A 25338-nucleotide genomic window follows, 5' to 3' on the forward strand; every position below is an offset into this window, starting at 1 on the left:
CGGGATGGAGGTCAGGTCCGCCCCAGCGCCTAGTTGTCATGGCTTTTAAGCGGCGCAGTTCCTCTCGGATGGGAGTAAGAACGTTGATTGAGAAATATTTTTCTTATGAGGGATGAGAATTAGTCTTGCATGATTTGAAATTGGAGCTGTGCAAGAAACTACAGGGTAGCATAAATATATTCAAAGGTACAATTTCAAGCTTCAATTGCAGTGGAACTTCCGTTTTCCCTGCGTAGAACATAGCTGACTGCAACATCTAGCTTTCATATCACCTTCTACACCTCTTTCATCACCTATTCATGTCGCGATCCACCCAGCCCGCCATGGCTTCGTCCGAACCCTCCACCTCCACCCAAAAGCCCTTCAACGTCGCCATAATCGGGGGAGGTATTGCCGGCCTCACCCTCGCCATCTCCCTCCTCCAGCACTCCATCCCGCTCATCCTATACGAATCAGCGCCGCGCTTCGGCGAAATTGGTGCAGGTGTTGCCTTCGGTCCAAACGCAGCGACAGCAATGGAACTCATATCGCCCAAGATTAAAGAAGCATTTGACCGCTGTAAAACCGTGAATCCGAGCGAGAGATGTCTAGATTCCTGGTTTAGTGTTCGGGTCGGGGATGCGCGGAAGGCGGATAAAGAGGGGTTTGTTAGGAGGGCTGGGAGCGGAGGAGTCAAGGTTGGGGAGATTTTATTCGAGCATACGTTTCAGAGTAGTTGGAGTCGGGGTGGTGTGCATCGCGCGCATTTTTTGGACGAGATGGTCAAGTTAGTACCGGAGGATGTGTCGAGGTTTGGGAAGAAGTTGGTGGATTTTGAGGACGCGGAAGATGGGTCGGGGGATGTGGTGCTGAGGTTTGCGGATGGCACGGCTGCACAACATAGTGCGGTTATTGGATGCGATGGGATTAAGTCGCGGACGAGGGAGATATTGCTGGGGAAAGAGGATCCTGCCGCAAGAGCTGTGTTCTCCGGGAAGTATGCGTATAGGGGGCTGATACCGATGGAGAAGGCGATTGAAATATTGGGCGAGGAAAAGGCAAAGAATTCGCAAATGTACTTTGGATATCACGGGCATCTACTAACCTTTCCTATCGAAAAGGGGAAGACGATGAACGGTATAACACCCACCTACCCAAACACCACAGTCATCACAATAGCTGATTCAGTCACAGTGGTGGCATTCAACTCCCGTGAAACCTGGGATGATCCAAATTGGGTCGTCCGTACCACCAAGGAAGAAATGCTTGCCGACTACTCCTCCTGGGGCCCCCAAGTTCTCTCTATTGTCTCTGCCATGCAGAAACCTGACATCTGGGCCCTCTTCAACCACCCTCCTGCACCCACCTACTTCAAGGACCGAGTCTGCCTTCTCGGTGATGCTGCACACGCCACTACTCCCCACCAAGGCGCTGGAGCCGGCATGTGCATCGAAGATGCGTATATCTTGAGCAATTTGATGAAGGAGGCGAGCGTCGTCGAAGACTTGCACAAGGTGTTTGAAGCGTATGATCAAGTGCGGAGACCAAGGACGCAGAGGTTAGTCGAGACAAGTAAGGAAGCGGGCATGTTGTATGACTTTGAGCTTGAGGGAGATGATTTAGACAAGGTGGAGGCAAATATGTTGGAGAGGATGCGATGGATTTGGGATGTGGATTTGCCGGGAGAGTTGGAGAAAGCGGTGAGGGTTTATCGGAATGGGGTGAAAGCAAAGTTATAGATGATTATAAACTATCCATACTCCAAGGTCAAGATAAAGACGTGCATTTTATCAATCGTTTCGAGTACAATAGCGCTCAATCAATAACATCATCCCTCAACGCCCAAACCCCTTTAATCACGTCATCCATCTTACTCCTAATCGCGTCATGATACATCGTATTCGTCACAAATGTCTTGCACCCCTTGATTTTCCCTGCCGTCTCCATACTCAGCTTATAATCTACATACATATCATCCAAATACACTGCCGCATAAACCGGAACCTCATTCTTCGCCAACTGCTCCTCATCATACAGCTTCGGCCAATCTTTTTCCTCCGCAAGCGCATGCCCAACCTTGGAAAGCTTGGTCAGCTCAGGGAAGCACTCGAACATAAACGGGTAAACCATTTCGCCTGTGAAGTAGGTGGGATAAGAGTCGCCTGTTTGGACGACGAATTCAGGGAATCGCTGGAGTAGGCGCTCGGCAGACCAACTCGATGCTTCGCCTTGACAATAGCATGGTTCATGGAGCAGTGCGTAGATGACGTTTGTGTCAAACCCCTCACGGCTTTCGATCTCCATGATGGTGGGGCGGGTCAGGTGGCCGAATTGAGTGAGGTCCGTGTCAGCGCGGAGAACAAGCTCGTGGACGTAGTCAAAGCCGCCTGCGTTTTATCAGCATCGTCTATCTTTCAAGAAAGATGCTTGGGGTGATGAGAGGAGGCTTACCGTGTCTTCCAAAGGAGATTCCCATTTGCAGGAACCGCCGTGGACTCATATACCCTTCACCTCCTTGCACCCTTACTGTCTGATCACCGAATCGTCCTAGGAGCTTGACAATCCGCTTCACGCGTTCCACATCCTCGGGGTATTTCGCGTAGTACTTCTCATTCCGCTCCTTCACCCTGAGATACAGTCTCTGATAAACTTCGTCCGGGCTATTCCGCAGCGGAGGCAGTCCACCAAAGAGGAATGCTTCCTTCAATCCCTCGGGGTAGTAACTCAGATACGTGGTTGCACAAAACCCGCCAAAACTCTGACCCAAAACACTCCACTTTCTCTTATCTTCCGGGTAATCTGCAGTCAACGCCTTACGAATAGCTTCACAATCCTTGACAATCGAATCCGCACGGAAACTCTTCATATACTCCGCCTGTACTTTCTCATCACCCCTCAACTGAAGCGAAGATTGGGAAATCGCAGTCGAAAGACCTGTGCCGCGTTGATCAAGGAGTAAAACCTGATACCCCTTGTCTAGGACTGTTTGCGTCCATCCAACATTCTGCGGACTCTGACATCCGAAGCCGGGGCCGCCTTGGAGATACACCAGCCATGGGAGTTGGGATTTCTCGGCATCTTCGGGAGTTGTTGGAGAGTAGTCGGCGGGCTTTTCAACCCTTCTGGCTGAACGTGCAAAGAGTTGAAGAGTTCCGGCCGATGGGTTGGAGTAGTCACGAGGGACTTGGAAAAAGTGCTCTGTGATCTTGAGCTTCCCTACTTTGGGGTTAGTTTCTTGTTTTCGACTGAGGAAGTGAGAGAGGGGGCTGAGTACCGGGAACCACATGGCTCCTCTGTTCGAGAATTTTAGCAGCTGAAATCATTGTTGGAGGCTTGTTTTGATAGTGGGAGCTGGAGAATTGGAAGTAAGCGAGGGTGAATGTTTGGCATGGCGTTAAATAACTGATTGCTCCGTATTCTTGTTGGTGAGCACGCCTGCTCCGTAACAACTGCCGAGGTCAGCCATGCACAAAATGCACAAGCGAATCGCAACCACGTTGACTCTGCATTCGACTTTTCCTGCTCAAGGTGTGCTGCTATCAAGTCTAGCCAGCTCATTTGCACTGTGAAGGGTACTTACTAGGGGAAAGTCTTGAGACTGGGTTAATGGTCGTCATCTCAACACGGAGAGTTTTCAGTCCATATCTTTAAGGCACCACAACCTTCCAATTTTCCGAGTCCCTTCTCCAACTCCATGACATAACAACCGCGTTTTCTCTCCATCCCACTTCAACCTTCAGTCCACCATGGCGAAAGATAAGAAAGCCAAAGGGGACAAAAAGGCCGTAAAAGCTGCAAAGGCAGCCAAGCAAGAAAAAAAAGCCGGCAAGAAAGAGAAGAAACAGTCAACGAAGAATAAGGATGTAGACTCCGACACTGAATCTGTCGATCTCGATGCCGTCCTCGCGCAATACGCAAAGGAGCAGGAGCAATACCACGCCATTACCGAGGTAAACTGTGAGCCACCATCCCCACGGACATCTAGCACATTGTTAGCGAACCCCGTGAATGAAAATGAGCTGTTCTTGTACGGGGGCGAGTACTTCAACGGAGCCACGGCGCAGTTTTTCAATGACTTGTTTGTGTATAGCATTAAGCAGGATAGCTGGAAGAAAGTCACGAGTCCAAACAGTCCATTACCAAGGAGTGGTCATGCGTGGTGTAGGGCCGCAAATACGAAGGATGTGTATCTTTTTGGGGGGGAGTTTAGTTCCCCAAAGCAAGGAACTTTCTATCATTACAACGATTTCTGGCGCCTAGATCCGACGACAAGGGAATGGACGAGGATTGAAGGGAAGGGAAAGGCCGCGAGCCCTCCGGCCCGAAGTGGGCATCGAATGGTCGGGTTCAAGCAGTATATTTTTCTGTTTGGCGGCTTCCAGGATACGTCTTCGACGACAAAGTATCTGAACGATCTGTGGATATATGATTGCACGGCATTCTCGTGGCATACGCCGAAATTACAATCCGCACGCGCTGTTCCCGATGCTCGATCCAGTTTCACGTTCTTGCCACACGACCAAGGCGCAGTTCTCTATGGTGGCTACTCCCGCGTGAAAACATCCGTTGGTGCCACAAGGCAGCAACAACAAGCTAAAGGCAAAAAAGGAGGCGGTGGGGGAGGACCCTCTTCCCGTTTAGTCCTGAAACCAAAGGTTCACGAAGATACCTGGTTCCTGCGCATCACCCCACCAGCGTCAGAAGCTCCATCCACAGCCCTCCCAAGTGTATCATGGGAACGTCGAAAGAAGCCGGCAAATCCACCCAACCCGCCTCGTGCTGGTGCAACAATGACATTCCACAAAGGTCGCGGTATAATGTTCGGTGGCGTTCATGATGTCGAAGAGAGCGAGGAAGGCATCGACTCTGAATTCTTCAACCAGTTGTTTGTATGGAACATTGAGAGAAATCGTTACATGCCGCTTACTCTGCGCCGCCCAAAAGCTAACGCAAACAAGAAAGCGGCGCAGCAAGCCAATGTAAGTCGCCGAGGGCGTGGAAAAGCGGATGAGGAAGAGCTTCTTGCAAATCTTAGGGCGCTGGAAATGAAGGCCGGCAGTGGCACCTCTCCATCTGATGAAGATAGCCATAAATATGAAGAGAAGAAGGAAGACGAACAGGAAGATCGGCCCGAAAAACCCCGTCTCTTCGAATTTCCCCATCCGCGGTTCAATGCTGTGCTCACAGTCCAATCTGATACGCTCTACATCTACGGTGGAACCTTCGAAAAAGGCGATCGAGAATACACATTTGACGAACTCTGGTCCGTCAACCTCAACCACCTGGACGGCGTCGTCCAAATCTTCAAACGCGAGCTGGAAGACTGGCAAGGCAGCGAAGACGAAGCCGACTCTGAAGACGACTCTGAAGATGACGACTCTGAAGATGATGAAGACGACGAAAAGAGCGAAATAGCTAGTGTATCCACGGCACCGACAAGCGTAGCTGCGCCTGAAGAGGATATCGGCACGACCGAAGAAATTTCTGCCCTTACAGACATGCTGCCACACCCACGACCTTTCGAATCCCTACGAGATTTCTATGCCCGGACTTCAGAACAGTGGCAGACCATTGTCATCGAAGAACTTGGTAAGTCAGCAAAAGGGATTGGGAAAACGCCTAAGGAGATTAAGACTGCAGCGTTCACCCAGGCAGAGGATAAATGGTGGGATTGCAGGGAGGAGATTCGGGCGTTGGAAGATGAGCAAGAGGCAGCGGGTATTGGGGAGGTGGTTAGTTTAGCGGATAAAGGTGGGGAGGGGAGTGGTGGGGGTGGTGGTGTTGGGCGGCGGAGATAAAGAGTTTTAGAGGAGTGGAGATGTGAAGGTGAAGACGCACTGTAAACAACACATTCTACCGGAGCGACAACCCTCCTACAGATAGTCATACTGCATCTTGCCGCTTAACGTGGAACATACCAATGGCAATTTAGGGCAGAAATGTGTATCCTGTTATGTTCTCCTTAATTCTAAGAAGAGGTTTAACGGCTAGACCCTATCCCAGTTACCTTCCACGCTATACGATTACATGATGTAATTTTTTAACTAGCCTTTACTGCTCTATTATGGGTGCTAATACCTAGTAGAAATAAACCAAAGCAGAAGTCTATCTGAAACAACTCAGTCCCGAGCACTTATAGGACGTTCAGTGAAGCACTCCCGTCATCCTGGCTTCCCCCTCCCCTGTGTACTCCCGTCAATTTTTAACCAATCCTTTCCAAGTCCGCTGAAATTTAACTGCTTCATGTGAATGTTGTTGCTGTCGCAGGCAGCGATGAAAATGCTATTGCATCCTACAAAAAGAATGCTTATGCAAAATATTTATCTAATTCACTACATCAACACAATTCCATACGTTGCATATGTCGTTTCCTCCGTTGTAATGAGTGCATGATTCTCTCTACTTCCTCCCCAACAACGTCACATGCAAAAGCTGATTTAGTAATTTTTAAAACTGGACCACCAAGAGTATAAGAAACCTACCGTCATCGATATCGTGGTCCAAGCACTTCGGAAGATGGACGAGTCAATAAGTTAGAGGCGCGCATACAAAGAGCGACAGCATGTCGTCGAAACACTTGGTCTGGTCACTCTACCCCGTATTTGAGGCCGTTAATCAAAGAATACAACTTAATTTATGCTGAGGCTATGAAGACTCGGGCTGTTGCGAACCATGTGTCGACAGATAGGAACATGAGTGTTCTTGCGAGATCGGAGCTAAGGATTTGAGATTTGAGATCCATTTCCTAGATGAATGCCCTTCTTTCCTCGAGGGTGAGGAGGTAGTCTAAATGATGAAGTGTGATAAATTCTTCATGAGGAGGATTGACCAAGTTGTCCAGGAGTTGAGGAAGGAGGCTCCTGGGTGATGGAAGAGTGGGACGGGGTCTTATCTAGACTCCGAAAGGATTTAGAGCGCGAGAACGCCGGAGAATGTCATGGCATTAAAACCCTTGGCTATGACCTCACCTTTCCAAACTCTGGTCTGGTAAGTTTGGAGAAAAGCCGATCATGCAGGTCGCAATCATACTCGCCGATGTTGTCCCTTTCTCTCCAAATTCTCACTCTCAGATCCTCTATACCAACTGGAGGCCTGCACCCACATCGTCGGAAACCCTTGGATTAATTTTGACTGGCTCAACGATTCATCTGTACATTGAACCTCCTCCCCCTACTGCTGAAATCTTCTCTGCGCGCGACGCGATCGCAGTCACACCCAAAATGAGGCTCTGAATTTCTCACGACAGATGTACTAGGAGCGACTGCAGAAAAAAATATCACGGCGCTCATATCTTTGAGCGAGATCGTTAGAGGCCTAAATGGCTCTGACGCAACCGCTAACTTTCTGCCGAACATGGCCAGTTTTGGAATCGCGAACTTGCGGCTAGGCGCATTGGATCCATGTTTGGTTTGAAGACCTAGCCTAAAGTGGACACTGAGGTGGTTGGCTGATTTGTTGAACCGTGTATCTAGCAGAAGGTAAGAGCAATTAGCGCTCCATGGAGATGGAGTAAAGGGTGAAGCGGTTGCTACGTCTCTTGAAGCAGGGCTTATCGACGTCGAAGCTGAATTCCTGATTGGTATTAAGTCCGACCATAACTGCTATTACGTCAAGGTTTATACCCAAACACAAGATAAATGTGACGAAGACCTGGCGGGGGTTGATGATCTTGTAGTTTTCAAGAAGTTTAGGCGAAGGCGAAGAGCCATGAGATGCTTAATTAGTTGGCAATGTTGGGCTGCCGGTTCGGGTAAGTCGCTGCATGACTACACCTCGTGCATTAGCCCACTCAACACAGCCACCCCGCATTTCTAGTGCTCTCGTTACCATCCTTCACTAGACTAGCATTTTCCGACACTGACTTTCCTTATTTTTATATATTTTATAATTTTAACATTCTTCAACAATTAGCAGTTATCTTCCTTGGTCTAGTGGTCATGATTTCCGCTTGTCAACCTGCAAAGGAACGAGCGCGGGAGACCGGGGTTCGATTCCCCGAGGGAGAGATATCTTTTTGCCTTTTTGATGGCCACTATTATTTGTGCAAGTGGAAGAAAGGCGGACTTTCAGGCTACAACAGCAAGCTTAGTATTAGAGATATTCTCATGGGCCGTATTATATGAAGACAACTTGATGCTGGCATTAAAATAATCCATCGATCTTCAAAATTAGTGGAGGTTTGTTGGTGGAAGTGGGTGACTTTTGAAGACCTAATATTAGATTTTAGATTTTTTTCAAAAGGCTAGGCTCGTTATCAATATGTTTTTTCTTGCCTTCATTTGTTCAACTGGGGAACAGCTTGGGTCGGTGGATGTTCTTCTGAAATGGGAAAGTTAAGCGAATTCCACGAGCTAGGTGGAGGATACGTTTATTCATATACACTATCGAACGAAGTCTTCCACGCGCGAAGAGAAGGAAATTGGGTCCAGAAGAGATAGCTCTAGGTCCTTTTTGCCTCGGCTCGTTTCCGAAGCCTTTCTCGGTCATATTGCCTATTGCCGCTTAACTCCTGACGTCACCTGGTTGAGGCATGAGAGATTTATTTCTCTCACTACTCTGCTTGCTCCTGGCGACGCTCTTAGCGGATCATGTATCGAGCCTGCGGATTATTGGGAGGGCGCTTACAAGGAGATTGGGAGAAGGTTATGGAACCAGCTCTTCCAACGAGCCGTATTACTGTACGACTAGGCGATTTTGATGCCTGTACCGACGAGATTTTGTGTACATTCGTACGGGAGGGAGGATGAGAGGTAGGTGAACGTATCGTAACTGTTGCGGCTCACGTGATCCGTACGAGTAGTACCGTTCGATTAAAGTACGCCTTACCCAAGTCAAAACAGCTCAGATACTTACAGGCCTCATCTAATTAATCAGGTGCCTCTGTTGTCTGTTTTGCACAGTCTCTTACCTAGGTTGTAGAAGTTAAGAGCCCTCTTACTCCCCTAAAATGGTAATACGATCCGTACTACGTACTGTACCTGGGGCTTCATTACACGTACGGTGCGGCTCACAAACTAGGTGCGTTCGTACTGAACACGTGGCTGGTACGGCTTACTTTTTACGGACAGTAGTACGCCCCATTGGGAGCCCTGTATGGAACCAAGGGGTAGTACGATGATGTTACATCTTATGGAACATATCACATTCCCCACATCCCAGATAACTCTCTAGTCTTACAATCGATCTTATCAATTCGTTCATCTCATCTTATTAAGTTAGTTGATCATTATAGAGAGAGATCCATCGTTTTCTATTCTCAGGTTTCATCATCCGAAATCGCAGTCTAGACATCTAATGTTCTCGACGAGCAGGGATGGCATCCTTTCCATGAGTAGCCCCTTATGTCTTTCTTCGCTCCTCTTGCGCTTACCAGACTTCCTCGAGATATGCATCTGGCAAAAGGTACATATAACCGCCTCCCCGCTATCCCGATTCCCCCAAGGACACTGCTTACAAGTCTGCAGTCGCATCATCTGACCGCCACCCAATTTTGCAGAAGAGCCAAGTGATAGCAGTGCCGACCCGAATTCCAGGCGCCTTCATCATGAAATTCTTATACCAATCTTCCTACAAAGCAACATACTGTGTTTCACCGACCATTAGATACCTAGCCAATCGCACTAGCACTCCGCGCACTCACTCACTCACTTTAAGTCCCGCTTCTGCAATCGTGGCCTCAACTTCGTGGACATTGCACAGATACACAACACTAGCTCCGCGCTCCATATTGTTCCAAATCTCACGATGCTTGGGATTTTCATGATCATAAAGCGGAGTCAGGCACTACTCATAGGTTCCAAAGATTCCGCAGAGCTTGAGCACGCGTTTGATTTCCTTGTGGGTGGTTGCGAACGGGCGCGAATAGCAGGTTGCTTCCATGGCGTAGACGACGTCGAAGGTGTTGTCTGAGAATGACGTTTTCTACATTGAAGGCAGCACCAGACTTCGCATTATTTGAGCCCGCGACCACTGAAAGAATCACGGGAAAACGTACCGTTAAATCACCTTGAATAAATTCACACTGCCCATATGCCTTCTGTTTGTAGTAACGGAGCTCTCCAAGCTCTAGCCAACTACACTCCTTTGACTCACTGCTGCCTAGCTACGCCACCTGCTGCGGCCCAGAGCTATTGCTGACCTTAAGTCACATGACAGGTTCACCTAGTACTATATAAACCCGTAAATTGCCTTCCTTTAGCAATCAATCCAGTTCCTCATGCCTCTAGTGCTCCTCCTAGCTTCACACCTTCCTCCACAGCTCAGCCTTCCGCATTGCACCCGTCCCTAGGTATGGTGATACGCACTAATCGTAATACATGTGCCTATGTAAACATGCAAATCTCTCTAGCCAGTCTCCCAGTTCCACATCCAGCATCCAAGATCGTCATGTCCGGTTTCATCTCGGTCAAGAGAGCCATGTAGTGCTGGTGACTGGCCATGGCTGTCGCATGAGACTCACTGGGATTGAAAGTGCATTAGTGGAGGTGTTCATTCTAGCCAGCGACGAGGCTGTCGGTGCAGAGGTCGCAATACCTATAAGAAATATTCTGGTAAGAATAAAACGTAAAGGTAATAGATAGGCTCGAGGAGCGAAGGGGATAATTGAAACATGCTTGTAGCATACTTCTTGAGTACTCACTTCGCGCTCGCCACGCTCGCCCGGTTCGTTAGTCGAGAAATCGTATTCGCCCCATGATTTGCGGTAAGTCTCGCTCGCAGTTCTGGGCTTGAGAGCTTCTACCGACTTGGAAGTCATGGTGATGCTGTGTGTACCGGGAGTAAGAAAGCCTAGCTTTGTGAAGTTGGGGACTGGAAGATTCTATGGTTTTTAGAAATCGGAGCATCCTAAGTTATATACTTGGACATGATCGAAGGTGAGAACGTGTTAGCTTAGTATTATTGCGGCGCTGCGCAACCTTGCTATGGCTCCCTTGCCTGTTTTTCCAACAAACCGGGTTGGCGAAGTGCATTAGACAAATGTGACACAACTCAATTCTACTACCGCTTCCGGCAACTCGCAGCATTTTAGAGGAAGGTTCGTACGTCGAGATGAGAACGGGCCAGCTCAGCATTGTTGTGGCTGTACAAACTTAATACTGTTCTCCTGAATGTCATCTTCAGCTGAGTTCCGGCAGGGCGCTTTGAAGAAATGGGTCTAGGGGATTGTGAAACAGCGCATTCAAACTCTGTCAGCTAACATCAATCCACGCGTACCGGAAAACCACCTGTGCCGGGAAATGTGAGAGGCACTTTGACTTCAAGTGAGTATAACTCTGCGCAAATGTCGAGCCTTACTATACTTACATATAAATAGTATGTTGCGCCTACTTTTACCTATTGAAAACCCTTCTAAATCTATATATTACATTTATATTATCATCTTACTACCTAATCTGCTTAGAGCCTTCTTTTGTAGTAAAATAATATTACTTTGCTACAGCTCTACTAACAAGCTCTTTACACCTACAATACTTTTATAAGCATCTTGATGGAGCCCTCTAGCCTTATTATAATGTTAGAAAGTTATTATTAACTTTGTCGCACGCAAATTTTAAACGCAGTTACCACCCCCGTTAGCAATTCTAACCAGAACAATTACCGTTCCTAGCTAGTGTAGACAACCACGCATGTGTAATAGTTATTATATAATTGAGGGATACTAATTGTTAGGCCTGTAGCTGTGCAGAGGACGTGCGAATAAAAGCAGGGGGTTGTGCACATAGTACTTTATTCCCGTTTTATAACTCCGGTAAATCCTAGCCTTCTTTATTCCCATCTTTTAAATCCGGTAAATCCATGTTTGCTCAACGTGCCATTGTAACAGTTTAGATATAATTAAGTATAAAGCTTAGCCGCTAAAAGGTAATAGTAACTCAGATCACAACAACCATATTCTAGCCAAGAATCCTTTAGTGCACTTCGCTCAACGCAATGGCCGACCTAGTCACACTCACAGCACTTAGTCCACGCGAAGCTGTCGCAGATGCTCTCCACCGCTGCATCCTCGGTATCGACACCAACAATCGGGGCCTGTTTGAGTCAGCATGCTTAACGAACGAGAGTATGACTGTTGTCGCTGGTCCAATTACTCTCGAGGGCTGGACCGCGATCAGCGATTTCTTTCTTAAGGTCTTCGTCCTGGTCACCACGCATATCACCAGCAATATCCGTATTGAGCTGAAGGATGGCGCGGACACGGCATTCATGACCGCCCACGCGATCTCATATCATGTTCGGCCAGATGATGCGCTCAAGCCGGAGGACACTTCATACACGGCGTCAAGCTTGTACTTTATAGATCTCGTCAAGGATAGCAGCGACGGCTTGTGGAAGATCAAGAAGTGGGAGATAAAGGTTCAGTGGACTACAGGTGATAGAGCGGTTGTCCATGGATAGGATCCAAGACGTTGCCATTTAACATTATGAACGTTACACCTAACGTTCGTTGAAGGTCTAGGATAAGCATACCAAGCAAGAATAGAAAGGGGTCATAAAGAGGAGATCTATTAGTGGAACCAAAATTTTGAAATGTAGTGTAAACCGGCGCTAGACTGCTATGCTGTATGTAAATTCTGTGTCAAAAGAGTTAAACTATGCGTAGAGAAATTGTTGTGGTTTAGTGAAGAACAGTAAGGTGACATATACAGGGGCTTGTATTTTTATATACATAGCAATGGGCTTAGGAAGCGTGCACAAGGAAGCCTTAGTCTAGTGCACGAGAGTCGATGAGCTACAAATCTTTGAAAGCCAATAATTTATGTTTATGTAGTTCAGTGACGCTAGGTTCTTAAGGGCTAGCAATCCGGGAGTCTCTCCGTATAGAATATGGCCTCCACGTTTACTGTTCTTCGTTGCTGCGCGGAGCAGCTATTGCTTTCCATGAGCCTATCCAGCAAGGTGCTGGCGCAACCACTCCCTCCAAGTGTACGTGAAACCTACGCTACCTTAGCAGAACGCAGTGGAGCCTCTCGCTCGACTCTATGGCCTCTTAACCACCGACGACCCTTGAGAAAGACAAAGGTCAAACGCTAGCAATACCTTACACTTTAAAACAGGTAGCCTTCGCTACATTTTTATTACATATTGCTGTCCTCAGATCTCCTGTACGCATAAAGTCTATACCTTTACTAGCCATCAGGCTTGCCCGCCGACAGTCCACGACAAAGGCGATCAAGTCGCTGAGCAAGGGCTGGCCTCAGATATTTGAAAGCCGCCATCCAGATCTTAAACAAAGAAGAACTAGGGCAATAGACTGGAACCGTCACAACAACAACAACATGTATGGCAAGATCACTCAGTGGTTTAAGGTGATCAACAAAGAGTGTTATATGCTAGAAATTGTGCCAGGGAATACCTATAGCATAGACAAGGCAGGTGACGGGTATTGTGATTTCTATTCTTAGTTCTCTCAACTTCTTAAGGCCCCTTTAGGTAAGGATAATCAGCGAGACGATTAAGGCGCCAATTTTGAGCGCACAATAGTAACTGCATTAAGTGCGTTTCCAAAAGTGGCGAGTATTTGGATCCATAATAATCTAGCCAATCTCCACCCATAGAAGCAACTAGACTGTGTGTCTTATCCCAGGTTAGGTATATTCTTGCTCCAAATCTGGCTACAACAACTCTTATATCGGCTTGCAATGGATGAAACAAACATTTAACCCCTAGACAAAATCACAGGCTAACGAGAAACCACAGATCTAGTATACTAATATGCGGTAGCTGTAGGACGCACAAGGCCCCTAGAAATCCTGGATTTTTACTTAAAAAATAACATTATTCTATTCTAGATCTCCTCGCACACTTCTTATACACTCCAACCCTACAACATTAGAGTTTTTGGCCATTAAGACAGTGTAGCGCGACCAGGTAGGACAATTGTATTGTGCAGGTGTTACTATAGTTAATAAGGAACACTTCACCGAAGTTACTGATCGGCGGGGCGACCCTACCTCAAATGAGCGCCTCTCTCAGCCTTGCTGCTGATCATGATTTGTTTGCAGTAGCGGAGTTCTCCGATCTCCACCACCTGCTCATATTCAGGAGCTAATGCTGCTTAGCTCACTCCTTCAATATATAGACCCTAAGGTCCCTCCTTTAGGAATCAATCTAGTTCCTTATGTCTTTGGTGATCCCAATAGCTTCACATGATTCCTTAGCGTTACTCTTGTATTTGTAGGCCCATATAGGGGTGCTTTACGGGTTGTGGCAGGAGGATAAGTGCAGGTGTAGCCCTACGTTAGAGCCCATTTCATGTATCAATTAAACCGGTCCATCTATAAACCTAATGTTTTCATTAGCAGGATACATGGTCAGCAGTCAAGCATCCCATCAGATCAGCCATATAGCTCCCAATATACAAGATCACCAGAACAGTCCATCTGAAAATCGTGTTCTTCAGGATATTCTCAAACAGCCCATGGCTATCGAATAAATTTAGCAACGCTGATATTCGCGACTGGAGGCAGGATAGAAATGGCGGATGGTTCATAAACTCTAAGCCCTTCCAAGAATACCTTGCTCAGCCTAGACAGACAATGTTTACTCCGGAGTCCCACTTGCGGGAAAGACAGTTCTAGCGTCAGCTGTCCTCAATTACCTTCACGGCATATTCAAGGGCTCTGAGACCGCCCCCATTGTCTATGTCTATGGCAATTCTCGAAGACAAGGCGATCAGAGACGCATATATATCCTTTCTAGTCTATTCAAGTAATTCCTACAACGTCGAATGTCCATGTCAGAGGAAATTCTCGCTGCGTACGGAACCAGTTTGTGCAAAGGTTCTTGCCTTGTCGTCTCCGTTGTTGGGCGTTATACACGGAGTTTCATCATCGCAGACTCTCTAGACTATGCAGAGTACTGGATCCGGCTTGCAGAATTGTTTCACATCGGGGAAGAATCCTAGGTGAACATATTTGTCACATCTAGATTCATCCCAGAGATGTTAGAGCACTTTAAGGAACGCACGGGGTGCTTCTCTTTAGAGATAGAACGAGGGATGATGATATGCGGAGACAGCTCGAAGGGCACTTGTTAGGCTACCCGCGTTCGTTGCGAGGAACACAGACTTGCAACAGGAAATCATCATGGAGATATCATAGAGTATTGATAGAATGTAAGTTGATCTTAGATGATGAGTATTTAACCAACTCACAATGCCCTCCCTGCTTACAGACTCCTCTGCTTTTCGCTCCTGAACTGGAAACGACGAGATGTTGTAAGGCTGCTTCTTGTTGATAAAACGGTCGATCCGAACTCCAAAGGTGATTTTTATGGAACAATCCCGCTTTGGTGGGCCGCTGAAAATGGCCGCGAAGGGTGTTGTGAAGCTTTTGCTAAGCAAAGAGGCGATAGATATCAACTTGGAAGATACTTACTACCATCAAAGCTCCCGTATATGTAAAGTCGGTTCAGTCGGTTCAGTTTGCACCTAAACCGAATCAGTCAAGGACAGGTACTACACTAGGCGTTTATAATTCGCGGAGAAAGATCGGCTGCGTAAAACCTTAAAGAATACTTCTTAGCTATCTATGCTTCTCCTACTTCCTCTTCTAGAGTCTCCCTATCTCCAACTACATACAGCGTTTCCATCAGGAAGTAGTACGATTCAACTCAGGCTTTCTAGACAAGTTACGTCTTACTTATTATTGTCACGATTGTGCACGAGTAAGGTTATAGAGCTTTACAGAGGTCTAGTTTAATTACTATGTGAGGTATCATAGTAGGTACAAGACGTTGTGTGAGGAATAGGAAGGTTTAAGAGGAAATTAGTAATTAAATACTTAGCTTAAAAGTCTAAGCGCTTTAAGTATAAATTAAGCCTATTTTAGGTTTAGTTAGTGTTAAGGCAGTATATACTTAAGTTTATGTCTATATTATGTTATGTTTATATTAGATGTGCACTAATAATACTCTAGTACATGTCTAATATAGTTATGTCTAGAATCTAGGGAGAATACTGTAATAGTACCCCCCCCTTTATTAGAAAGGGAATTCTTTACATTAGTAGTTCTAGCATTAGGTTGTCTTTGTTAGGGTATAGGTTTAGTTTAGATAGGTATTAGGCGTAGAATTAAGTTACTATAGAGTTTTTTTATAAGGCTTTTATAGGTTTCTATAACAGTTTGTTATATCTAGTCTATTTTATAAGGTATTTATAGATATGTTTTTTTTTATTAAACTAAATCTATTTAACATCTTTTATAACATATTCTAGTTTATTATTTATAATAATAGGTTTAGGTAGCAGGTTTAGCTGTCTAGGTAGATAGTTAGATTTAAGAGCTACTTAGCGCAGCAATAATACGTGGAACACAGGGTGTATCTTTATGCTGTTAGGTAGGATTAATTAGTAAGCGTGCAATAAGACTATATAAGCTACTATAAAAAAGCTAAGGTTCTTTTAATTAAGTTTCTTTAATTATTAGTTTATTTAGATATTTCTAGTGTCTAGCTAGACCTTCTTGCTAGCTGCATACGCAGGGGCAGAGGTTTAAAATTAGTTTATATACTCTTATTAAAAAGCTTAAGCCTATGTAAGCTTTTTATAAATATATTTAAATATATTTTAAATCTTATTAATAAGTCTATTTACATTTATTACTTATATAGATTAATAAGTTAGTTAAAAGGTATTTAAAAGTAGTTTAAATCTTATTTAAAAGTAGTATCTATAGTTTACTAAAAACAAGAATACTTATATTAATTTAAATATTATGTTATTAGCTTTAAACTGTGCTGTAGCTAACTATTTTACCTAGTTATTCTACTAGTAGTTTATGTACACTTATAGGACTTATTTTATTATAGTGTTTATGTTCTTAGTCTAGCTATTAGTCTCTAGGTAAAAAGCTGTAGATAGATAGAAGATAATTTAGAGCTATTTATAAAGTTTATTCTAGAAGGCTAAGACAAACTGTGTACCTCTGTCTAATATAATTATGTTAGGCAGGCTATAGTAAACTTATACATATTAGTAGAATAACTAAGCTATATTAGAGGCAGTTATAAAGAAATATAGTATTAAGTGTTAATACTTAGTTAAGTAATTAACAACTACTATAATATTTATATACTTTTTAGATAAAAGTAAGTTTATAATAAAATTAATTAATATATCTTTCTAAGCTTATTTAAGAATTAGAAGTAGTTTAAGTAAGCTATTATACTTTTTTTAAGAAGCTTTTACTTTACAGTAAGTATAGCAACATAATACATATTAGCGTACAGTATAGAACATGCAGGGCTAGTAGTACTCTCTTTGCAGTAGGTTAAAAGTCTTTTCTCTGCCTAAGTGTTCTTTAATAAGTAAGTTATGTATAATTTAAAGTAGTTTAATTCTTAGTTTATTAAAATTAAAAATTATAAGTTAGTTATAGTAATATAGCTTACTATTTTAGTTTTTATAGTTAGCTAGTGTTACTTTTTTTAACTAACTAGCGCTGTTTTAAAGCAGGTCTAAGGTTTCTTAAATAAATTTATTATTTAAATACTTATTAATAATAATTTAATTAATTATCTAATTTATTTTATTTAGGTTAAGGTTTAAAAATAGCTTAAGTTAAAGTAAAGTTTAGTGTTAAGCCTTTTATACTTTTTTTTAAGTAGGGATGTTTTAAAATTACTTTATAAAAGTATCTAGTTTTCTTTTATCTTAACTAAGATAATAAGTAATTTTAAAATTAAAATAAAATAGGTATTTAGACTAATAAGCTTATTAGTAGCTAAGTTGTTTTATAGTTATAAAGTACTATAAGTTCTTATAGTTAGATAGGACTTATATTAGATGCGCTGCACCTTTTAGTTTAGGTTGCTATTATTTAAAGTAGTGTACTATAGTAAGCAGTTTTTTATTATAAATCTTATAATTACCTTTTATAGGACTTATTTTTTTTAAGAAATATGTAATAGGCCTAATAGTCTTATCTAGCTTAGTCTAGAAGAGAACTTCTGCTACTACGTAGTCTAAGGCATTAGCTTTTACAAGTATTAGTAGTTTAAAGTTAAAGTAGCAGAGTATTAAAGCTTTAGTAAAGGCTTTTTTTAGCTAGTTAAAAGACTATTAGTAATTTAAGTTAAAGTTAAATTAAATTCTTTTTTTAGTAAGTTTAATTATAAGGCTTACTTACTATAAGAAGTTATTAATAAATTATTAGTAAAAGTTAGTAAATTTTATAAAAGCTTAAATATCTTTTACATTTTTTAAGTATTACTAATTTAGCATAGTCTAAACCTTAATAAGGTCTATTTAAATGCTATTTATAGAGATTACATATCCTAAATATGTAACCTTTAATTAGTAGAACTTATATTTATCTATATTAAGTTGCAGACCTGCTTCTTCTATAGCTTTTAGCACTAGGCGTACATGCTATTTATGCTCTAAAAGGCTATTACTATAGATTAGAATATTATTAATATACACAGTGCAGAACATGTCTAGGTAGAGTTAGAGTAAGTTGTTTATAAAATGTTAAAAAGTACTAAGCGTGTTAGCTAAGCTAAAAAGCATTACTAGGTACTTAAATAGTCTATATTAGGTCTAAAATACTATTAGCTACTTATTACCTTTTACTATCCTTAGCTTGTTAAAGGCAGCAATAATATTTAACTTTATAAAATACTTTACTTTACTTAGTTAGCTTAAAATTTCTTATAAAAAAAAATTAAGTATTAGTTTTTAATAGTAATAGTGTTTAGTTCTTAGTAGTTAACGCAGAATTAAAGCCTACCCCTAGGTTTCTTTATAAATAGTATAAGTAACACTACTAGTAAGAAGCTAGCTTAAATAAACCTTTTTTTTAAGTTCTTATTAAGGTATTTTTAGAGCACTTTTAATTTATTTAGTAACATTTTATATAGTAGCCTATAACTAGGTTATTTACTAGGCTTAAGAGTTATTTAGTAATTATATAGATGTTATATTAAAAGCTTATTAGACTTATTTTAAAAAAAAACATGTAATAAGTTATAGTAGTCTTAAAAGACTATTATTCTTAAGTTAGTGTGTTTTTAAAGAGCTAAAGCTTAGTCTATATTAGAAATTATAACTGCGTAGATTTTATAATCTAGTTATTAAGCTAGAGTTATAAATAAAGCAGGTTCTATATAGCAGATGTCTATCTACTATTTAAGTCCTAGTTTATGTTTAAATTAGGTAAGTAAAGGTTCTTTAAAGGCTTTTTTTTTTAAGTTTAAGTAGTTATTAAATTATTTTACATAGCCTATCTTAGTAAAAGGCCTAGCTTATTAGCCTTACTTAGGTAGTTCTTTTTTAAGTTATTAAAAAGTAAGTCTAGAGACTTTCTATATTAAGTACTATTTAGGTGTTATTTAGGTGTAAGTATAAGCATATGTCTTAGCATTAGAAAAAGTTAAAGTTTAAAACTTACTTTTAGTAATTAAAGGCAACCTTATGCTAATATAGCTATAGTTATTCTAAAATTAAGTTATAACATTCTATGTTTATTACATAGAGCTTAATCTACTTCTTATAGTGTTAGTAGGTAATTATAATAGTTATAGTATAAAAAATAAAACTTTTTTTAAGTTATTTTTTATTAAATCTAGTTAGGTAAATTATTTAAGTAAGTAGTGTTAATTAAAGATTTAGTTTACGCGCTAGTTCTTTATTAATGTAACTTATACTATTTACTTTTAAGTTAATAAGAGCTTATATTAAAGCTAATATAGTTTTTTATTATAAATATATAAAAATATTAACTTAGTACTTTTAGTTATTAGTAGGGGACTTAGCTTATAAGTTAGTAAAGATCTAGTGTTAAATTAGTCTTAGGGGGCAACTTAGCCCTAGGATAAGCCTTTTTACAGGCTTCTACTGCTATAGCTGCAGCTACATTAAGAGTAGTAAGAGGGATTAAAGCTTAAATATAAGTTAGAGCCCTTATAAAAATAAAATTAAAATAGTAAAGATTTTTAATAAGTGCTAGCAGCGCTACTTGCGTAGACTTAAAAAAAGGGAATAAAGTAGTTTTAGAAAATATAACTATGCTTACTACACTTAAAGTATTAACTTTTTTTTTTATAATCTTTATGCTTTCTAGAACTAACTAAAGCATAATTTAAATTAATTTTTATTATGTTAGAGTCCTTATTTACAACTGCGCTAGTTTAGGGGTGTATTAAGGCTTATACAAGGAGGAACCTTATGTTATTATTATAGGTAGTAATTAGGTTTACATATGTGTTAAGGTTGTTTAGAAGGGGTTCTTCTACTATAGCGCGTTACAGTTTAGTTAAGAGAGAGTTATATAGGGCTATAATTAGACCTATTTTATTTAGGCCTATATTAGATGCAAGTTAGTAAAACTTAGTAAAGTGTAAAGTAAAGCTTTTTTTTTTTTATTATAAAGTGTTTAGGTAACTTAGGGCTATTAACTTTTTATTTAAGTTTCTATAAGTTACTTACAAAAACACTATAAATTAATCTAGGTTAATAATATCTTTATTTATTAGTAAGTTAATTAAGGCTATTATATTATAGTTAAGTTAAAAGTAAGCATATAGTAACTAAAAGTGTTTAAAAGGGAATTAGTCTATGTTTTTTTTAAGTTTATATTAAAGCTTATGTAGAAAAGAAAGTAGGTCTTTCTATTTTTTATTAACTAGTAGGGGATTAAAGAGTTAGTTAGATTTTATTACTAAGTTAAAAAAGTTATAAGTTGTAGGTAGTGTTAGGTAGAAAAGAGTTAAGCTATTTCTAGACTTTTAAGTAGGCTTTAAGGCTAGTAAGTTCTTAGTTTCTACTACTATAACAGAAGTTAAGGCAGAAATAGACTACTTAATAACATAAAGCTGTTTTTTAAAGTTTTTTTAAAAAGCTTTAAAGCTTACAACATAGCAGCTTTTTTATAAAGTAAGTGCTTTTTAAAAAGCTTTTTAGCTTACTTTAATAGCTTAGAGTTATATAAGTACTAAGCTTATTAAATTAAATTTAAAGGCTATTCTTAGCTAGAGTTTTAACACAACATAATGTTATAATTATGCATAAGTAAGGTTATAAAGCTTTACAAAGGTCTAGTTTAATTACTACATAAGGTATTATAGTAAGTATAAGACATTATGTAAGAAATAAGAAAGTTTAGAAGAAAATTAGTAATTAAATACTTAGCTTAAAAGTCTAAGCGCTTTAGGTATAAATTAAGCCTATTTTAGGTTTAGTTAGTGTTAAGGCAGTTTATGCTTAAGTTTATGTCTGTGTTGTGTTGTGTTTGTGTCAGACATGCACTAATAATACTCTAGTACGCGTCTAATACGGTTATGTCTGGGATCCGGGGAGGATACCGTGACAATTATATACTTTTGTTTGCTTTACTTAACAGTAGGGGTTAATATAATTAAGTTACAGTTTAATTAAAGCTGCTTATACTTCTTAACTTTTTACTAAAAGTTATAACATAACTATTAAAGCTTTTAGAGTAGTAAGGCCCCTCTTACTTTTAATATAGCACATAAGGTTATTTAATTTACTAAAAATAACTTTATAACATAGCTAGTTCTTCTAGAGTTGCAATGCTTTAATTATAAAGCCTAAAAGATAATTACAGTTACAAGTAACTTGTGATAACAAGCACTGTCTCTACTACTGTATGGAGCTGGGGAAGCAAGGTAGAGTAGGTTGGCTCTATTTCAGCTAAACTAGGATGGGGAGTGAAGGAGGCGAAGGGTTTTCGCGAGAGAAAAGCTTGCGCAGCGCTAAGGCGCTAGCGCGCTTGCTTAACCCTTAGCGAGATCATGTGACTAGCAGCGGAGCTTAACAAGCAGCACTGTCACATAACTGTTCTTTTCTCCCTGCTAAAGGCTCTCTTGCAGTTGCAGCTTGTAGAGGGTATACATAGGAAATTAAGTGCTATCTTAAAAAGTACAGGATAGTTGCGCTAACTAACCTAGAGCTACTAATCTAAAGGTTCTCTATATAAGAGACTGTTATCTTTTGCTATAATAAAGTTGTCTAAAAAGTTGTTTTAGTATAAAGTAAGCTTTAAAGTTTTTTTAGCCTTTTTATAAAACTTTTTTCTAGTAAGTAAAGTTATGTTAACTAAGAGAGTCTATTTATAGCAAAAGTTATAGGCACTACTAGATAAGAGTTATTTACATTATAGTAGCTTATTAGGCTTATTCTTCTTCTTTTTCTTAGCATCTATATACTTTTAGAAGACTTTAAGCATTAAAGCTTTTACTTTTTTATACTATAAGCTATAATGTGTAAGGCCGAGATGGTGCTTACGTGCAACAGGTATATATACTATTCTGTATGCAATAATTAACGTTAGTTAATTATTTACACCTTTTTAGTTATATTAGCGTAGTAGTATAGAGCTCTGTTCTTACATAATAATTAACTAACAACAAGGACAGTCGCGTGTTTAACCCACACCTTAGACAGCTTAGCTAGTTTTTAGACTAAAACGTGAGGCAGCCTCTTCTAGCGCCACGTTGTCGCTGCTAGGAGGCCTAGTGTATATGGCTTAGCTGGCGTGGGCCACTAAGCGTTGCGTCGTGTTTACCCCGCGCCTCTAGGCCGCAGGTGGTCAGCCTCTGGCTGGTAACTGAGACATGCGCATAGGCGCCTCTAAGCTGCGGGTAGGTCATGTGACGCCTGGGACATGCGTCTGCTAAGAAGGGGGATAATGTAAGGCCAGGATAGCGCTTACATGTAAGGCCGAGATGGTGCTTACGTGCAACAGGTATATATACTATTCTGTACGCAATAATTAACGTTAGTTAATTATTCACACCTTTTTAGTTGTATTAGCGTAGTGGTACAGAGCTCCGTCCTTACATAATGCCTCTAATAGTTCTTAAACTAATAAAGATAAAGTTTTAAGTAAAAAATAGTTGTAACTATATAGTAAGAGACTAGAGAATTTATAATAAACTTTTTTTAGTATATAAAAAGCTTTTCTAGTCTATATAAAACACTACTTTTAAGGTAGCTATTAACTTTAAGCTTTAGTGTTACCTTTATCTATAACAGCTTAGTATAAAGTAATTACATGTTAATAATAAACATCTATAGTAAACTTTACTCTATGTTTCTTTTTAGTCTCTTTATTATTTAATAAAAGACTTTAAAAAACTTTATAAAATGCTTAGCTTACTTTTACTCTTTTTTAGTAATTATATCTAATAAAGCTGTGTTGCTAGGTATGTAGACATTATCTTTATTATTCTTAGTGCCCTACTATTTACAAATAAACTTTATAATAGCATTCTTAAGCTCTAAATAATAGAGGACTATAAGATAGACAAAATGCTAGCAGACGCCTCTATCTTATACTAAGTTAAAGGTGCTAAAGCTCTAAAAAGAGTCTTTATTAAATATAGATTATTAAACTGCCTTAAAGGCTTTATAGCACTTATAAAAAAAGGATTATGTTAATAAAATTATAAAGTTTTTTTTATAACTTTATGCTTTTAGTATAAGTTAAACTGCTTTTAAAAAGCAGCCTAGGCTAAGGCAGATTTAAATTAGCTTAATCCTTTACTATAAATAACAGCTTTTACTACTAATTATATAGTATAACTAGCGCAGCGTAGGCAGTGCTGCCTATTAAGGTCTATACTAAGATGTTTCTTTAAAGATAAAATTATAAAGTTATTATTATTTAACATGTTATTAGTAATAAAATATAAGAGTTTTAACATAATATTATAGTCTTTAATAACCTAAATAATAGCCTGCACTTAGTTTAGTCCTATATAATTACTAAAAAGATTATAGAAGCTAATAAAAAAGTCTTTCTATAAAAAGTTAGCATCTAATATAAGAATGTTAGTTATGTTGTTTTAATTTTTACTACTAAAACACTAAAAATAAGCTAAAGTACACTTACTAATAAAGTAAGCTACTACCTTAAGAAGAAAAAGGTAGTTTAAAGAAGTCTATATATTGTTACAGTCTATAGTTAGACTAACATAACTCTACCTAAAGTGCTCTACAATCTAGCTAGGTTAGGACAGGACTCGCTTATAGACTAATTAGAGGACACAGAAGCAGCGCAGCTGCCTAGGATTACAGAAGAGTGCCTAGTCTAGTAGGAAGGCAGGCTGCAAATCCTAACAAGCTTAACAAGCTAAGCAAGTTTACTGTGCTATAAACTTACTAAACTTACCTAACTTATTCTTAGTACTATTAGACATGTATATAGTTTAACTATAAATAACTTTTTAAGAGGTGTGTTTAATGTTTAGTTTATTTCTTACATAGACTAAGTAGTATTTAGCTTTTTAAAGAGCTGTAATACTATTTATATATCTTACAACATATATACTTTTAATTCTGTCTAACAGGACTGTTTAACCTAGCTACTATACTGCTGCATAAAGGATAAACTATAATCTAGCTACTCTACCTTACTCTAATAGCCTATTAGCCTCTACGTAGGACTGTACACCCTACTGTTAGCCTCTATCACCTGTTCTACTTACTAGAAACAATACTAGCCTAAGTGCTTCTCTAAAGCAAGAATTGTAACATTAAACACTACACTTTTTAAAAAGTATAACTACTTAATATAACTTTAATTCTAACATAGCTTATATAGCTTTATTAGAATTATAGGAAGTTTTAATAGCTAATGAAAAAGTTTTAGTAGAATAAATTAATAGCATCTAGAATAACATTAAAAAACTTTAATAGATTAGTAATAAAATTAATAAACTAGTTAGTCTCTATAAAGAAGTAAAAAATCTATGCTAGAAAGTAGCTAAATTTAATAACTAACTTCCTTTAATAAACCTTTAATAAGCTATAAGCTCTATAAACTAAATACATGTGTTATAAGTAAAGCTAGCTAAACTCTAGAATATCTTAACTAAAAAAAGTAAGTATTATAGCTAAGAAGACTTTATAACTAGCCTTTTTAAAGCCTTTTAAAGAATTGCTTAAAAACCTTTACCATTTTTTTACTAGATGCTACCTCTATATGTAGTATAATAAAGAAGCATTTTAAACTAATGCTAAAATAATATTCTAGATAAAATTATATTTAAAAGGACTTTTTATAATCTAGTTCTAACTACACATAGATAATTAGATAGATTTTAGAGCTAATAGTTCTACACTAAATCTTAAAACTAAGAAAATATTTAGTAGTGTAGAAGCTTTTAAAAAAGCTTTATTAACTATTTATAAAACTATAGATAAATAAAAAATTGCAGCTAATAAATTAAATGCTCTAAAATAAGAAAAAGAAACAGCCTAGTACTACACAGCTGTCAGATATGCGCACCTACTGTCAAGACAGGAGGAACGTTTGACGAAAGCTGCTACATAGTACGAGCAATAAGCTCGAACAGTATGTTGCTGCAAATTGCAGCATTTTGCAGCATTTTGCA

At 39.6% G+C, this 25338-nt stretch overlaps 7 protein-coding genes and 1 non-coding gene across 8 annotated transcripts; 5 read left to right on the forward strand and 3 right to left on the reverse strand.

The window, feature by feature from the left end:
• Positions 1 to 323: 323 nt before the first annotated feature.
• BDR25DRAFT_237161 (FAD/NAD(P)-binding domain-containing protein) lies at positions 324 to 1718 on the forward strand (the record flags this gene model as incomplete). The annotated part of the gene is made up of 2 exons (XM_033685574.1): positions 324 to 1116; positions 1174 to 1718. 2 exons carry the CDS (start codon positions 324 to 326, stop codon positions 1716 to 1718), a joined length of 1338 nt encoding a protein of 445 aa, XP_033543365.1.
• A 41-nt stretch (positions 1719 to 1759) lies between these two features.
• Positions 1760 to 3334, reverse strand: BDR25DRAFT_268495 (proline iminopeptidase). The gene is made up of 3 exons (XM_033687114.1): positions 3254 to 3334; positions 2431 to 3195; positions 1760 to 2366 (listed from the first exon to the last, which is right to left on the reverse strand). Exons 1-3 carry the CDS (start codon positions 3300 to 3302, stop codon positions 1795 to 1797), a joined length of 1386 nt encoding a protein of 461 aa, XP_033543366.1. The 5' UTR covers positions 3303 to 3334; the 3' UTR covers positions 1760 to 1794.
• Positions 3335 to 3505: 171 nt separating this feature from the next.
• On the forward strand, positions 3506 to 5911 carry BDR25DRAFT_336420 (kelch repeats protein-like protein; the record flags this gene model as incomplete). The annotated part of the gene is made up of 2 exons (XM_033693098.1): positions 3506 to 5745; positions 5859 to 5911. The coding sequence occupies exons 1-2, from the start codon at positions 3726 to 3728 to the stop codon at positions 5909 to 5911; spliced, it is 2073 nt and encodes a 690-aa protein (XP_033543367.1). The 5' UTR covers positions 3506 to 3725.
• A 1985-nt stretch (positions 5912 to 7896) lies between these two features.
• Positions 7897 to 7985, forward strand: BDR25DRAFT_t40. The gene has a single exon. It is a non-coding gene; the product is annotated as a tRNA-Asp (tRNA).
• Positions 7986 to 9571: 1586 nt separating this feature from the next.
• On the reverse strand, positions 9572 to 10454 carry BDR25DRAFT_377075 (S-adenosyl-L-methionine-dependent methyltransferase). The gene is made up of 3 exons (XM_033697479.1): positions 10312 to 10454; positions 9974 to 10073; positions 9572 to 9900 (listed from the first exon to the last, which is right to left on the reverse strand). The coding sequence occupies exons 1-3, from the start codon at positions 10416 to 10418 to the stop codon at positions 9763 to 9765; spliced, it is 345 nt and encodes a 114-aa protein (XP_033543368.1). The 5' UTR covers positions 10419 to 10454; the 3' UTR covers positions 9572 to 9762.
• Positions 10455 to 11867: 1413 nt separating this feature from the next.
• BDR25DRAFT_306065 (uncharacterized protein) lies at positions 11868 to 12505 on the forward strand. The gene has a single exon (XM_033690541.1). It carries the CDS (start codon positions 11911 to 11913, stop codon positions 12373 to 12375), a length of 465 nt encoding a protein of 154 aa, XP_033543369.1. The 5' UTR covers positions 11868 to 11910; the 3' UTR covers positions 12376 to 12505.
• A 353-nt stretch (positions 12506 to 12858) lies between these two features.
• BDR25DRAFT_236812 (uncharacterized protein) lies at positions 12859 to 13382 on the forward strand (the record flags this gene model as incomplete). Its single annotated transcript, XM_033685565.1, has 2 exons — positions 12859 to 12937; positions 12994 to 13382. 2 exons carry the CDS (start codon positions 12859 to 12861, stop codon positions 13380 to 13382), a joined length of 468 nt encoding a protein of 155 aa, XP_033543370.1.
• A 545-nt stretch (positions 13383 to 13927) lies between these two features.
• Positions 13928 to 15570, reverse strand: BDR25DRAFT_359415 (uncharacterized protein; the record flags this gene model as incomplete). The annotated part of the gene is made up of 11 exons (XM_033696072.1): positions 13928 to 14011; positions 14045 to 14062; positions 14127 to 14213; positions 14288 to 14437; positions 14516 to 14554; positions 14585 to 14625; positions 14700 to 14775; positions 14840 to 14903; positions 14973 to 15278; positions 15353 to 15409; positions 15560 to 15570. 11 exons carry the CDS (start codon positions 15568 to 15570, stop codon positions 13928 to 13930), a joined length of 933 nt encoding a protein of 310 aa, XP_033543371.1.
• Between the last annotated feature and the right edge of the window lie 9768 nt (positions 15571 to 25338).

This window comes from Lindgomyces ingoldianus (assembly GCF_010093535.1).
Source record: "Lindgomyces ingoldianus strain ATCC 200398 unplaced genomic scaffold BDR25scaffold_33, whole genome shotgun sequence".
In the NCBI taxonomy this organism is placed as follows: Eukaryota; Fungi; Ascomycota; class Dothideomycetes; order Pleosporales; family Lindgomycetaceae; genus Lindgomyces; species Lindgomyces ingoldianus.